This window comes from Scyliorhinus torazame, chromosome 7 (genome assembly GCF_047496885.1).
Source record: "Scyliorhinus torazame isolate Kashiwa2021f chromosome 7, sScyTor2.1, whole genome shotgun sequence".
Classification (NCBI taxonomy): domain Eukaryota; kingdom Metazoa; phylum Chordata; class Chondrichthyes; order Carcharhiniformes; family Scyliorhinidae; genus Scyliorhinus; species Scyliorhinus torazame.
Window position 1 is genome coordinate 310,978,750 of NC_092713.1, and position 16,183 is coordinate 310,994,932.

The 16,183-nt window shown below is 47.1% G+C and overlaps 1 protein-coding gene across 1 annotated transcript in view; it reads left to right on the forward strand.

The window, feature by feature from the left end:
* LOC140427412 (uncharacterized) overlaps positions 1 to 16,183 on the forward strand; it is a 63,323-nt gene that overhangs the window by 11,939 nt on the left and 35,201 nt on the right. Inside the window, exons 3-5 of the mRNA XM_072512945.1 lie at positions 7,807 to 7,939; positions 8,559 to 8,752; positions 9,870 to 10,002. Coding sequence (XP_072369046.1) covers positions 7,807 to 7,939; positions 8,559 to 8,752; positions 9,870 to 10,002 — 460 coding nt within the window. The remainder of the gene's footprint in view (positions 1 to 7,806; positions 7,940 to 8,558; positions 8,753 to 9,869; positions 10,003 to 16,183) is intronic.

Genomic DNA, 16,183 nt, shown 5'->3' on the forward strand with positions numbered 1-16,183 from the left:
CCCTTAATACCCATTCTAGCATTTGAGGAACCTTTTACAAGGGTCCTAATTGATTGCGTAAGACCGCTTCCAAAAAGAAAAAGTGGGAATCAATATCTTTTGACTATAATGGATGTGTCTACTAGGTTTCCAGAGGTCATTCCAGTGTGTAATATTACAGCTAAAAAGATTGTGGAGGAGTTACTTAAATTATTTACGAGATATGGACTGCCCACAGAAATACAATCCAATCAAGGACCAAATTTTACCTCAAGGTTATTCAAAAAAGTTATGCATAGCTCAGGAATAAAATAATTTAACTCAACTGCATACCATCCAGAATCGCAGGGATCGTTAGAAAGGTGGCATGAGACATTAAAGACAATGTCGAGGGCTTATTGTCACGATTATCCAGAGTATTAGGATAAAGGAATTCCAGTCGTACTGTTTGCAATTAGGGATGCACCTAATGAGTCAACCAAATTTATGAGGTAAGAGGACCACTTAAATTGATTATGGAGAAATTGGTGGGTGAGAAATCGGAAATTACATTATTGGATTACGTGTCAATTTTTAGGGAACAAGTAAATAGAGCAGGTGAATTGGCTAGACATCATTTAAAGTTTGCACAAAATGTGATGAAACGGGTAGCGGACAAGAAATCCAAAGTTCGTAGTTTTGCCAGTGGAGATAAAGTTTCAGTATTGTTACCAGTGGTAGGGGAATCTTTAAAATCTAGGTTTTGTGGACGTTATCAGATTGAAAGGAAATTAGGTGAGGTGAATTATGTGGTAAAAATACCAGATAGAAGGAAGACTCACCGAGTGGGTCATGTGAATATGATTAAAAGTTGCTTTGAAAGGCAAGGAGAGAAAATGGAGGAGATTTTAATGATTCTAATTCAAAGTGACGAACCAAAACCAGATGACTGTGAATTTGGATACCTCAAATTAAATTGGAAAACGAGGATGTTCTTAAAAATTGGGATAAATTGTTGAGTTACCTTCCAGAGGATAAACGAACTGACCTGGAACAGTTATTGATATCACTTGTGCATATTTGTGGAGATAAATAGGGAAGTACTAAAATGGCTATACATTATGTAGATGTGGGAAGTTCTGTTCCAATCAAAAAACATCCATACATACTTAACCCTTGAAAATTGGCACAGGTTAACAAAGAGATTGAGAGTATGCTTAAAAATGGCATAATTGAAGTGGGTTGCAGCCAATGGAGCTCACCCATAGTAATGGTACCAAAACCAGGTGGTACCCAACGGTTGTGTGCGGACTATAGAAAGGTTAATGCAGTTACAACAACGGACTCTTATCCAATCCAACGTTTGGAAGATTGCATTAAGAAAGTGGGACAATCAGCTTTTATTTACAAACTGGATTTACTTAAAGGTTACTGGCAGCTACCTTTATCCGAAAGGGCGAAGGAGATTTCAGCTTTTGTGACTCCACATGGTATATACCAATTCAAAGTATGCCATTTGGCATGAAAAACGCCCCAGCCACATTTTAACGGTTAACTAACAAATTTGTTTCAGGAGTACCCAATTGTGCGGTACACATCGACGATCTGGTAATTTTCAGCCAGACATGGAAAGGACATTTAAAATATCTCGATGGAGTTATTCGATCGACTTCAGGAGACGGTTTTGGTATAAACTTAGCCAAAAGTGAATTTGGAAAAGCCCAAGTCACTTTCCTTGGCCATACAATCGGACAGGGTCGAATGGTCCCATGGGATGTAATGCCAACAGTTATTGAGGAGTTTTCAATACCCTCAAGACAAAGGGAAATAATGCAATTTCTTGGCATGAGTGGATTTGATCGAACATTTGTGCAAGAGTTTTGAAGCGTAATTGTTAACCTCCACTGCGGGCGCTGGGCCTTTCCTTTGATAACTTGTAGGTCTACTCAGCGTGGGACGTGGTTTGGCACCAGAACTGCTGAATATTCAGCATCTACCACCTCAGCAAGCAGCGCTTTGTCCAACACAATGAAGTCTATCCGGGAATACAACTTGTGCACATGGGAGTAGAATGAAAACCCCTTAGTCCTTGCCCCCCCCAAAAGAAAATTTCCACGGATCACCCCCCCCTCTTCCCCCCCCCCCCCCCCCCCCACACACACACACACACACCCGCATGCGCTCCATGAACCCCCGCAGCTCCTTTGCCACAGGTGATAACTTCCCAGTCCTCGCACTCGGTCAATCCAGCCTTGGATCCAGGACCGTGCTGCAATCCCCCCCCCCCCCCCCCGGCCCGCATAATCAGTCGATGTGAGTTCATGTCCAGGATCTTCCCCAGCACCCGTCAAACAAATTCAACGTCATCCCAGTTTGGGCATATATATTTACCAACACCATGGCCATTCCCTCCAATTTCCCACTAACCATAATACATCAACCCCCCCCCCCCCGTACATCTCTATATTCCCCAACTCGAATCCCACCCGCTTATGGACCCGGATTGCCACCCCATCGTTTTAAATTCTGATCCGGAATGGAACACCTGCCCAACCTGTCACTTCCTTAACATAACCTGATCCCACACCTTCAGATGTGTCTCTTACAACACAGGCACATCCAGTTTCAGTTGCCTCAAGTGAGCGAACAAATGGGCCCTTTTGACTGGCCCATTTACTCCCCGATCGTCCCACGTGACCAGCCTGGTCGGGAGGCACCCCGCCCCCCTCCTCTGCCGATCAACCATAACCTCTCTTAGACCAATCTTCGGCCCAAGTCGCACACCACCCCAGTCCCGCCCTCGGGCAACTACCATTATCCACCCTCCTCCTCCTCCACCTTGAAAGTCCCCTCCCGTCAGCAGTCCACTCCCCCCACCCACCCCCATCTAATCCCCCACTTCCTCCTTCTCTCTCATCCCCCCTCCCACACATCGGTCTTCAGCTCACTCCCCACTTTGCTTCCATGAACTAGCCCGCAAAGCTAGCCTGGCAGCCTCCGCTAATGGCACCTAGCATCTTACCGCACCCCCCTACTGGTTCACCTCCCCGCGGCTCTTCGTGCAAGTATTTGAAACAATCGAAACAAAGGCAAGAGGTAAACACAAACAAACCATCCCGCCCAAGGTCCGAACCCAACGGCCCATCCCTCCTCCCTTAGCAAAGAACTATATGTCAGCCTAAACCACACGGAACATAAAAAATACAAAGGAACAAACAAAAACCCCGAAATACATCTGAATAATGCAAACCCAAAGTATTTACAGAACATAGTTCAGATCTCCACAGTCAAAGTTCAAGATTCTCCTCCTTCTCCTGCCAGTCTATTCTCCTTTAAAAAGTCTGCTGCCTCCTCTGCCAAACTAAAGTACAACTCCCGGGCCCCACAGGTCACCCATAGGCAAGCCGGGTACAGTAGACCAAACTTTATGCCATTTATGTATAGGGCCGACTTGACCTTATTAAAGCTCGCCCTCCTCTTCGCAAGCTCTGCTCTCAGGTCTTGATACACCCGGATCTCGATATCTTCCCAAGTGCATCGCCTCGTCTGCCTGTCCCACCTCATAAGGAGGTACAGGAGATGCAGAGGTCGCAGAACACGCACGAACAGACTCAAAAACTGCTTCTTCCCCGCTGTTACCAGACTCTTAAACGACCCTCTTATGGACTGACCTCATTAGCACTACAACCCTGTATGCTTCACCTGATGCCGGTGTTTATGTAGTTACCTTGTGTACCTTGTGTTGCCCTATTATGTATTTTCTATTATTTCCTTTTCTTTTCATGTACTTAATGATCTGTTGAGCTGCTCGCAGAAAACTATTTTTCACTGTACCTCAGTGCACGTGACAATAAACAAATCCAATCCAATAATACGTTCCTTGTCCAGGAACCAATGTAATCGTACCACGATCGCCTTCGGCGGCTCACCCCCTTGGGGCTTGCGCATCAGTGCCCTGTGGGCCCGATGCACCTTCAACAGTCAATCAAACACACCTTCTACAAACAGCTTCTCCAACATCTTCCCCACATACGCATCGGAATCTGATCCTACGATTTCCTCCACCAGACCAACGATCAGAATGTTCTGCCTCCGAGAACAATTTTCCAGGTCCTCCACTTGCTCCAGCAGTCTCTTCTGCTGTTCACGCAGCATCTCAATCTCTGCTGCCATCGAGGCTCTTCCTCCTGTTCCCCCGCCTGCTCCTTCAACCTCTGGATCACCTGTCCCTGGGCTGCCAGTCTCATCTCCACGCCGTCAACCACCGCTTCTCCACCGCCCGGGCCAGGTATTCTGCACTCTTCTTCCACTGTTGGGTGAACTTCTCATTTAAGAAGCTCACCAGCTGCTCCAGCGACACTGAGCTGACGGGGGCCGACACTGCTCATCCATCATCTCCACACGCGTTGTCCGCTTCTCACTCACTGCCATCACCTGGTTCGTTCTTTTCTGATTACTTCTGGACCGCAGCTCCATAAACTAGGGGTCAATTTCTTCTGATCTTACTTCTGCACCTTTCCGCTACAACATTCCTGCAACAAACCCGCGTAAAGTCCATAAAAAGACCACCATGAGCGGGAGCTGCCAAATGTGCGACCTCTCACTCTATGGTCGCCACCTGTTCAATGCGACCTTGACAAGTCTTTCTTCGTCATTGATCTCTGGATTTGAAAATTGCACGTCACTCCACGTTTTAAAAAGGCTTTAAGGGAGAAACCTGTGAATTACAGACCAGTTAACGTAACGACTGTGGTGGGAAAATAGCTGGAATCTATTATCAGGGATAGGGTAACTGAACACCTCGAAATATTTCGGTCGATCAGGGAGAGCCAGCATAGATTCCTGAAGGGAAGATCATGTCTGACTAATGTTATTGAATTTTCTGAGGAGATGATTAAGGTAGTGAATAGGGGAATGCCTATGGATATCACTGATATGGAATTCCAGAAGGTATTTGATTAAACCCATACAATAGACTGTTAACTAAGATGGAAGCCCACGGAGTTGAGGGCAAACTATTGAACTGATTAGGAAACTGGTTGAGTGACAGGCGACAGACTTTGGGGTTAATGGTAATTATTTAAATTGGCAGGGGTGATTAGTAGTGTACCACAGGAATATGTGTTGGGGCCTCAATTGTTCACACTAATCATTAATGGCTTGGAAGATGGCATAGAATGCCATATTCTTATTTTGCGGATGATACAAAATTAGCAGGCATTCTGGGCAGCCCAGATGATAGCAAAAAAACTGCAAGGAGATATCGACAGACTCGGTCAATGGGCAAAATTGTGGCAGACGGAACCTAATGTAAGCAAGTGGGTGGTTATCCATTTTGGACCAAAAATGGTTAGAGCAGAATACTTTCTAAATGGAAAGAGGTTAGATGCAGTGGATGTTCAAAGAGACTTGTGGGTTCAGGTGCATAGGTCCTAAAAATGCCAAGAAGATGTGCAGAACATAATCAAAACGACAAATGGAATGCTAGCCTTTATATCTGGAGGATTGAAATATTAAGACACAAGGGTTATGCTGCAGCTGTGCAAAACCCTGATTCGACCCCACGGAGTACGGTGAGCAGTTCTCTACACCACACCTCACGAAGGATATTTTGGCATTGGAGGGAGTGCAACGTAGGTTCACCGAAATTACACCTGGATGACAGGGTTGGAGTCACGAGGAAATATTTCTCAAATTAGACATGTTTTTGCTGGAATTGAACTTGTGACCTGATCGAAATATTCGATATATTAAAAGAGAAAGACCGGGTAGATAAATATAAACCATTTCTACTGGTTGGATATTTTATGACTCTGTGGCATAGTTTAAAGGTTATGGCTAGATCAATCAGGAGAGATGTCAGGAAGAACTTTTTCACTGAAAAGTTGGTAGACGTTGGGAACTCACTCCCATAAACAGCACTTGAAATGAGATCAGTTGTTAATTTTATATCAGAGATAGATACATTTTTGATCAGCAAACGTATGAAGGGATATAGGCCAAAGGCAGGTATGTGGAGTTAGGTCGCAGATCAGCCGTAATCTCATTGAATGGCGGGACAGGCTTCAGGGGCTGAATGGCCTACTCCTGGTCCTATGATCCCATCTCTGTTCAAGAATTAATGAAATCGGCTTTGGCTCGGCGGTGTGACCATATGTCGAACAATCAGTGGCGACCATTGATGATGTGAACGGTGAAATTCACAAAAATGCCTTGACCATCAGCTGCACAGACTTCCCTTAGAATAAAACATTTTTACGTGCTTTTCGGGATATTTTAATTCGATATCCGCAAATATAACGGTCGGTACATTCGAAATGATTTCGAAACAGTCTCCCTTTAAGAAGAGTTGCTGCAGTTATTGGTTGCAACTCTTCCTGTCACTACGAATCAATAAAATGACACGTGAAGGAAAACAGCCCTAAGTATGGAAAACGGCGAAGTTAAATGTTTATATGATTTCATCTACACTTTTGTAAATTACAAGGGTTTGTAGGGGTGGAAATAATAAGTTTGCGGATGACACAAAGATTGGCCGGGTGGTTAATAGTGAGGTTGAGTGTCTTGGGTTATAGAAAGTTGTAGACGGGATAACCAAATTGGTAGATACGTGGTAGATGGAATTTAACCCTGAAAAGTGTGAGGTGATACACATTGGAAGGAGTAATTTGCCACAAAATAGTCAATCAACGGCATTGCACTAGGAAGATCAAAGCAACAAAGGAATCTTGGCGTGTGTGTCCATAGATCTCTGAAGGCAGAAGGCCAAGTTAATAGGGTAGTGAAGTTGGCATATGGACATTTGCCTTCAGCAATCGAGGCACAGATTAGAAGCAGGATGTCATGTAGGATTTGCATAGAACTTTGCTGAAGCCACAGCTGGAGTATTGTGCGCAGTTCTCGTTCCCACATTATAGGAAGGTTGTGATTGCATTAGAGGGGATTCAGAGGAGAAGCACCAACATGTTGCCTGGGATGGAACATTTAAGTTGTGAAGAGAGGTTGAATTGGGTTGGGTTGTTTAAGTTGGAACAGAGATAACTGAGAGAGGGCCTGATGAAGTTTTTCAAAATTATGAGGGTCTTGGGTGGGATGGATAGGGAGCAGCTGTCCCCCTTAGGTGAAGGGTCAGCCACGAGGGGACACAAGTTGATGGTGAAGGGCATGAGGTTTAGGGGGATGTGAGTAAAAACGATTTTAGCCAGAGTGTGGTGACTGTGTGGAATGCACTGCCTGGGAGGGGGGTAGAGGCAGGTTGCCTCACACCCTTTATAAAGTACCTGGATGAGCACTTGTGCACGTCATAGCATTCAAGGCCATGGTCGAAGTGCTGGCAAATGGGATTAGGTAGGCATGTCAGGTGTTTTTCACGTGTTAGTGCAGGCCCGATGTGCCGAAGTGTCTCTTCAGCACTCTATGATTCAGTGAGATCGACCCCTACCCCACCTGGGAATTACAGAACAGTTTTGAAGAGACAGAGGCACCTCTTTGTATTTGTGCGGCCATGTTCAGAAAAGCTGCCGAAGGTGGGTATTTGCATTCTTCATTTTAATATTAATGTATTGATATATAGTACATTTTCCATAGATCCATATTTTTCAAGACATTCTGGGCCAGGTTGCCGGACAGTTTCGCTATACAATTCCGGAGGAGCTGGAACATGGGTTCTTTGTTGATAATGTAGCTGAGGATTTAGAACTAAACGTTCGAAAATGATCGGCACAGAAGTTTCGGCAAATGTCCGATTGGAGATTAATCTGGAAAATGGGGATTTATTTGTGAATGAGAGAATTGATCGAGTAGAGATTTTCAGACAAAATATTACCTGTTCCCTTTATTTTCAAATAGCGCTCGATTGTCGTCTGGAAATGCATCGCATCGCAGTGGAAATTTTAGATGTAAATCACAATTCACCCAGTTTGGAGAGGAGCAAATTCTCCTTCCGGATAAGCTTGTACCAGGAGTGTAATTTCTTACGAAGGTGCGTGTGATCCGAATGTGGGTGCAACACAATGTCCTACCAGATCAGTTCAGTTGAGCATTTCGGTATTAAAGTGCAGACAAAAAGGAGAGGCAGTGTAAGTTCCCAACGATTATTAGAAAGCCCACTGACGTGAACAACAGTCAACCATTCATCTTCTTTTGACCACTATTGACGATGGGGTTCCCCAATGACCTGTCACCGCTCAGGATATAATTTCTGTAGTGGGAGGAATGATAACGCCCTGAATTTGAACATGAGCTCTACGGCGTAATTCTAGCTGGAAATGTCACTCCAAACACCTTGGTGAAGAAAATAACGCTGTTGATTTGGACAAAGGCTCTGATGCAGGCCTAACATAGTTTTTCACCAATTACGTTTCACAAAGGAGTCGCGACTTGTTCAAAATGAATTCCAAAACTGGAGTGTTCAGAGTACAGGTCCAATCCTCACGCATTTATGAAGTTGATGACCATGCTGTGGACAATTTGCCTGAACATTCAAATATTATCGGCAGCGTAAATGGTATGAATGACCATGCCCCAGAGATAGCGGTAACGCCAGTAACTGGCATGGTCCCCTGAAATGCGCTGTTTGGAATTGTGACTGCTACAATCAGCCTGACAGATTCAGATTCGGAGAGTGATGGGGATGCTCAGCGTCAAGCTCTTGTAGGTGTTCCATTCAAACTTCAAAGCCTTTCGAGCAATAATAATAGATTGCTTCGCAATGAGATTTTGGATCGTGAAACAACCACATCGTACAATATGTCCACCTTGGTCTGGGACAGCGGATCGCCGCCTTTGTCATCACGTAAAAGCATCTCGGTTTCTGGGCGGGATTCTACGTCAGCCGTCGCCGAAATCTTGGCGGCCACCGATTTGAGGCCAAATAGAAATTCTCTGTCGCCTCCACAGGGGTTTCACTCCGTTTGCATATCATTAACAGGCCTGATTCGGTAATCTTCGGGTCCACCGCGATTCTCCGCCACCGATGGCCCGAATTCGCAACGGCGAGGTGCGCTTGTGCTTTTAAAAATCGTGAAACCGGCCTTGTGGCTGACGATAGAGAGGAGTTAGGACAAGGAGAGGAGCGACCGTGGACTGGCTAAGGGGGTGGGAGTGGTGGATGCGTGATGGGGGAGTGGGCCGTGTGGCTGGGATGAAGCCCGCCCCTGTGGGATTGGGGTGGTGTCCGGGCATGAACCGCCATTATGGCAGAGTGCAAGACAGCCATCATGCAGCACACCCCACTGAACACTCACCTTCTCCCCTGGTTCTGCAGAATGCCACCGGCCATATGGGTGCCCCCACCCCTCACACCACCAGCCGCCATACACCCCACCACCAAACCGGCCGCCAGCTGCTGGCAGGGCATCAGGCGGCCCACCCCGGGCAACGCCCACTGCAGCCCCTATGGAGAGACAGACGCGGTCCATGGAGCGTGTCACTGGCAAAGGCAGCACCAGCCAATGGTACCCCTGGCAGCATGGGCATTCAGCATTCAGTGAGATCGACCCCTACCCCACCTGGGAATTACAGAACAGTTTTGAAGAGACAGAGGCACCTCTTTGTATTTGTGCGGCCATGTTCAGAAAAGCTGCCGAAGGTGGGTATTTGCATTCTTCATTTTAATATTAATGTATTGATATATAGTACATTTTCCATAGATCCATATTTTTCAAGACATTCTGGGCCAGGTTGCCGGACAGTTTCGCTATACAATTCCGGAGGAGCTGGAACATGGGTTCTTTGTTGATAATGTAGCTGAGGATTTAGAACTAAACGTTCGAAAATGATCGGCACAGAAGTTTCGGCAAATGTCCGATTGGAGATTAATCTGGAAAATGGGAATTTATTTGTGAATGAGAGAATTGATCGAGTAGAGATTTTCAGACAAAATATTACCTGTTCCCTTTATTTTCAAATAGCGCTCGATTGTCGTCTGGAAATGCATTGCATCGCAGTGGAAATTTTAGATGTAAATCACAATTCACCCAGTTTGGAGAGGAGCAAATTCTCCTTCCGGATAAGCTTGTACCAGGAGTATAATTTCTTACGAAGGTGCGTGTGATCCGAATGTGGGTGCAACACAATGTCCTACCAGATCAGTTCAGTTGAGCATTTCGGTATTAAAGTGCAGACAAAAAGGAGAGGCAGTGTAAGTTCACAACGATTATTAGAAAGCCCACTGACGTGAACAACAGTCAACCATTCATCTTCTTTTGACCACTATTGACGATGGGGTTCCCCAATGACCTGTCACCGCTCAGGATATAATTTCTGTAGTGGGGGGAATGATAACGCCCTGAATTTGAACATGAGCTCTACGGCGTAATTCTAGCTGGAAATGTCACTCCAAACAGCTTGGTGAAGAAAAGAACGCTGTTGATTTGGACAAAGGCTCTGATGCAGGCACAGTCATTGGCTGATGTGACACAGACCCAGAAGGTGGTGGCACAATCAATAGGTGATGTTTCAGCTGGTTCTGGCCCACTCCCTGTGCTCCATGGCCACGAGTATGCAGACCCTGGTCGAGACCAGTGCGGTCCTCCAGGACTGGCAGTGCCAGGCACCAACGAGGCTAGGGGTGCGGTGATGGGAGGAACATGCGGGGACAGAACACACAGGGCCAACCGGGGTCATCATGTAGCCCACAACATTTTCCCATGCACCCCCGCACCCCTTATCTGGCCAGCCCAGAAAAGCCCAGCACTCACACGCATCTGACAGAGCACCGAGGCAGGCTTTAACAGTGTTAACAGGTATTTTGTGTGAAAACATATAATTAGATACATGCGTGTGCAAAGGGCAAGGACGTAATCAACGCGAGCTTATGACCCACACTTGCTGGTAATTCGTATTTCATGGAAATAATTGCAATTCCCAATTCCCATCACGAATGGGGTTCAACACGTTTCCCACACACTTTCACTCAACTGTGCTGACTTAACTGGTGTCTAACTTTCTGGCCTTAGGGTTCCTAATGCCACATCTACATGGACCCCAGACGGTACAGCAGGAGTGGAGGCGGCCTGCTCTGACTCCCGTCCCATGGCGTGGGTCCCCATTGGCGTCTGTCATCTGGGGCGACTGGGGCTGCCTGAATGGGATCGACTTCTGGTCGAGTGTCCCAGGTGGCGTGGTGCTGCTGTGTTCAGCCCGCTGCCAACCAGATACAGAAGGTGAGGAGTCTGAAGTACTGCGGTGTTCTGGCACCTCCACTGCGGGAGTCACGTGCGTACTCCACGGGACGGCCGTGCGAGACTAGGTATCCCTTGAGGCTCCCCCACCACCTGGCACTGCCAGTCCTGGAGGACCGCACTGGTCTCGACCAGGGTCTGCATACTCGTGGCCATGGAGCACAGGGAGTGGGCCAGAACCAGCTGAAACATCACCTATTGATTGTGCCACCACCTTCTGGGTCTGTGTCACATCAGCCAATGACTGTGCTTTGTCCCTCTGGGGAGGGGCCACCTCCCTCTGTGTCTGCGCAGCGCCACAGAGCATCTGTGCAATGCTGCCAATATTCTCAGCCATGGCCCACTGTGACTGGGCCATGCTGAGAAGCACCATTGCAAATTCCAGGTGGCTCTGGCATATAGCAGCCTGTGAGGCAGCAACATTCGCCTGCGCCTTGGCCATCGCCTGCACAGAATGCCGCAGGCTTTGGACATGCTTACCCAATGCAAAAACCGTTGCCTCCAGTGCCCCCACCATGGGCGCCACACAAGCGATGTTGGCTTTGTAGCACCTATGGTTGGCACATTGTTCTGCTCCTGCAGGCGTTGGACTGCTCCGACTGCACGTTCAGGCACTGTATGTTCGCCGACAACCCATCATGTAGACTATGGCTCTGTGACTGCATCTCCATGATCGATAAGATCATCCGTTCCAGAAGTCCGAAACCCATCTGGACGTCCTCCAGTTCCTGAGGTGGCCTGCCCTTCAACCGTCCGCCCTCTCAGGTGTTCCCGCCTGGACATTATATACCAGATCAGCTGTGTGGTGCACAACAGATAGTGTCTTCAGAGACGCTTCACTTAACGCCTAACCGAGGTGAGTGTCTCTGGGGTGGTGGAGGCTGTTGGAGACAGCTGTGATGGGAAATCACTGTCATCCTTTGACTCGAGCTCTGGATTGTTTTGGGTCTTGTCGATGGTTGCTATCTGTTCTGCTCTCCTCATCGCTGGTCGACACATGGCGCGGGAGGGGTGAGACAAAGCTTTGTCTCTGACACTGGCTGAGGGACGGAGGACACCAGCGGGACCCACCCCATCACCAGCAGCTCCTGTAAGACACAAGGCAAGATGTATGATTAGACCATGGGCCGGGGGGCGAGTGGGGGTGGTGGGATGAAGGTGAGGGCGAGGATGAGGGTGGAGTGAGGGCTTTGGTGATATCAATGTGCTTTTTCTATTTTCATTTCTCCACTGCTATGCTGGCGCTTTATTGCATGTACATTAAACTGATTGGTATCACAAGACATCATTTTCGCGTGATTGTAAACGGGACGTTTCGTAGAATACACTTTTCTTTAAAAGGTAGAGTGGAATTAATGCTCTGGTATTATCAGTGCACATAGAAGGAATTTTGGCACTTAACAAAAAATAATTCCCATGGAAAATGATCATATTTTCCAAACGTTCATTATGTATCTAATATGTTAAGGGGTGAAAAATATTTTCTCAGCTTTGCTCCAGAATTTACACCAGACGCTTGGTTTGCTGCATATGTATTTAGTTATTTGATATCATGTTCCGGAAGCGCTAATGCGTTTCTTATTTCTGATGGTGCTGCTGAACTGGTATTACCGAAAGCAAAGATTAACAGCTTTTCCCCGATAGTCGGTAGCGCATTGTTGCTGCAACGTCATAATGAGAAAAATTGCGTCACGCTTCCGAAAAAAGTACTCAGGCTGTCTTCTAAATGGTTTTCGATCTGCTAGACACCCCCCCCCTCCCCCCCCCCCCCCCCCGGTTTTCTACGTAAGTGATTTTTCTTTTTTAACATTGGATTTCAGTCACAGTAGCTAAGAATCGACTTTGTTAGTTCACCTTGGGTAAAGTTACCCATAGGCGTTCCCCAATTTTATCGAATGAGGTAATTAATCTGTGTCAGTGACCCGATTAGTGCTGCGCCATGGGTGGCATCTGTGAGCAGGTCAATCAACTAAAGACTCCTCAATCAATCAAATAGAAATGTCCCCACTGAGGCACTCAGATGACAAACGAGGAATTAAAACACTGTATACATTACATCCAAACATTATAAATGGAGCAAGAAGAAGGTTGGGAATTTGCCCCCTGTGGTCTGTGTGAAGTGGCGAATGGCACATGTGTCCGAGGCAAACATATATTTAGGACGTGTCACTGGCTGCAAAAACTTGAACTCTGGATTCCGAAACTCGAGCAGAGGCTTCAGAAACCGTGGTGCATCCGTAGGGCAGATAACTATGCGAATACGACGATTATGGAGGTGGTCGCACCTCAACCAAAGACCATTAGACATAGGAGCAGAATCAGACCATTCGGCCCATCGAGTTTGCTCGGCCATTTAATCATGGCTGATATGTTTCTCATCCCCACCCATTCTCCGCCCTTGTTCCCTTAACCACAGCACGGTAGCATTGTGGTTAGCACAGCTACTTCGCAGCTCCACGGTCCCAGGTTCGATTCCGGCTTGGGTCACTGTCTCTGCGGAGTTTGCATTTTCTCCCCATGACTGCGCGGGTTTCCTCCGGGTGCTCCGGTTTCCTCCCACAGTCCAAAGATGTGAAGGTTCGGTGGATTGACCATGCTAAATTGCCCCTAGTGTCCAAAATTGGTGAGTGGGGTTTATGGGGATAGCATAGTGACGATGGATAGTTACAAGGTAGCGAAGAAGGATCTAAAGAGAGAGCTAAGACGAGCAAGGAGGGGACATGAGAAGTATTTGGCAGGAAGGATCAAGGAAAACCCAAAAGCTTTCTATAGGTATGTCAGGAATAAGCGAATGACTAGGGAAAGAGTAGGACCAGTCAAGGACAGGGATGGGAAATTGTGTGTGGAGTCTGAAGAGATAGGCGAGATACTAAATGAATATTTTTCGTCAGTATTCACTCAGGAAAAAGATAATGTTGTGGAGGAGAATGCTGAGCCCCAGGCTAATAGAATAGATGGCATTGAGGTACGTAGGGAAGAGGTGTTGGCAATTCTGGACAGGCTGAAAATAGATAAGTCCCCGGGACCTGATGGGATTTATCCTAGGATTCTATGGGAGGCCAGGGAAGAGATTGCTGGACATTTGGCTTTGATTTTTATGTCATCATTGGCTACAGGAATAGTGCCAGAGGACTGGAGGACAGCAAATGTGGTCCCTTTGTTCAAAAAGGGGAGCAGAGACAACCCCGGCAACTATCGACCGGTGAGCCTCACGTCTGTAGTGGGTAAAGTCTTGGAGGGGATTATAAGGGACAAGATTTATAATCATCTAGATAGGAATAATATGATCAGGGATAGTCAGCATGGCTTTGTGAAGGGTAGGTCATGCCTCACAAACCTTATTGAGTTCTTTGAGAAGGTGACTGAACAGGTAGACGAGGGTAGAGCAGTTGATGTGGTGTATATGGATTTCAGCAAAGCGTTTGATAAGGTTCCCCACGGTAGGCTATTGCAAAAAAAACGAAACTTCACACTTCATCTTCACATAGGCCTTCTTCTTCCTCTTAACAAGAGATTCCACTTCCCTGGTAAACCACGGTTCCCTCGCTCGACGCCTTCCTCCCTGTCTGACCGGTACATACTTATCAAGAACACGCAGTAGCTGATCCTTGAACAAGCCCCACTTATCCAGTGTGCCCAACACTTGCAGCCTACTTCTCCACCTTATCCCCCCCCAAGTCACGTCTAATGGCATCATAATTGCCCTTCCCCCAGCGAAAACTCTTGCCCTGCGGTGTATACTTATTCCTTTCCATCATTAACGTAAACGTCACCGAATTGTGGTCACTGTCCCCAAAGTGCTCTCCGACCTCCAAATCCAACACCTGGCCTGGTTCATTACCCAAAACCAAATCCAACGTGGCCTCGCCTCTTGTTGGCCTGTCAACATATTGTTTCAGGAAACCCTCCTGCACACACTGTACAAAAAACGACCCATCTATTGTACTCGAACTATATACTTTCCAGTCAATATTTGGAAAGTTAAAGTCTCCCATAATAACTACCCTGTTACTTTCGCTCATATCCAGAATCATCTTCGCCATCCTTTCCTCTACATCCCTAGAACTATTAGGAGGCCTATAAAAAACTCCCAACAGGGTGACCTCTCCTTTCCTGTTTCTAACTTCAGCCAATACTACCTCGGAAGAAGAGTCCCCATCTAGCATCCTCTCCGCCACCGTAATACTGCTCTTGACTAGCAGCGCCACACCCCCCCCTCTTTTGCCTCCTTCTCTGAGCTTACTAAAACACCTAAACCCCGGAACCTGCAACATCCATTCCTGTCCCTGCTCTATCCATGTCTCCGAAATGGCCACAACATCGAAGTCCCAGGTACCAACCCACGCTGCCAGTTCCCCTACCTTGTTTCGTATACTCCTGGCATTGAAGTAGACACACTTCAAACCACCTACCTGAACGCTGGCCCCCTCCTGCGACGTCAAATCTGTGCTCCTGACCTCTATACTCTCATTCTCCCTTACCCTAAAACTACAATCCAGGTTCCCATGCCCCTGCTGCATTAGTTTAAACCCCCCCAAAGAGCACTAACAAATCTCCCCCCCCAGGATATTTGTGCCCCTCAGGTTCAGATGTAGACCATCCTGTCTGTAGAGGTCCCACCTTCCCCAGAAAGAGCCCCAGTTATCCAAAAATCTGAAACCCTCCCGCCTGCACCATCCCTGTAGCCACGTGTTTAAATGCTCTCTCTCCCTATTCCTCATCTCACTATCACGTGGCACGGGCAACAACCCAGAGATAACAACTCTGTTTGTTCTAGTTCTGAGCTTCCATCCTAGCTCCCTGAAAGCCTGCCTGACATCCTTGTCCCCTTTCCTACCTATGTCGTTGGTGCCAATGTGGACCACGACTTTGGGCTGCTCCCCCTCCCCCCTAAGGACCCGGAAAACACGATCCGAGACATCACGTACCCTTGCACCTGGGAGGCAACATACCAAACGTGAGTCTCTCACGCTCCCACAAAATCTCCTATCTGTGCCCCTGACTATAGAGTCCCCAATTACTAATGCTCTGCTCCTCTCCCC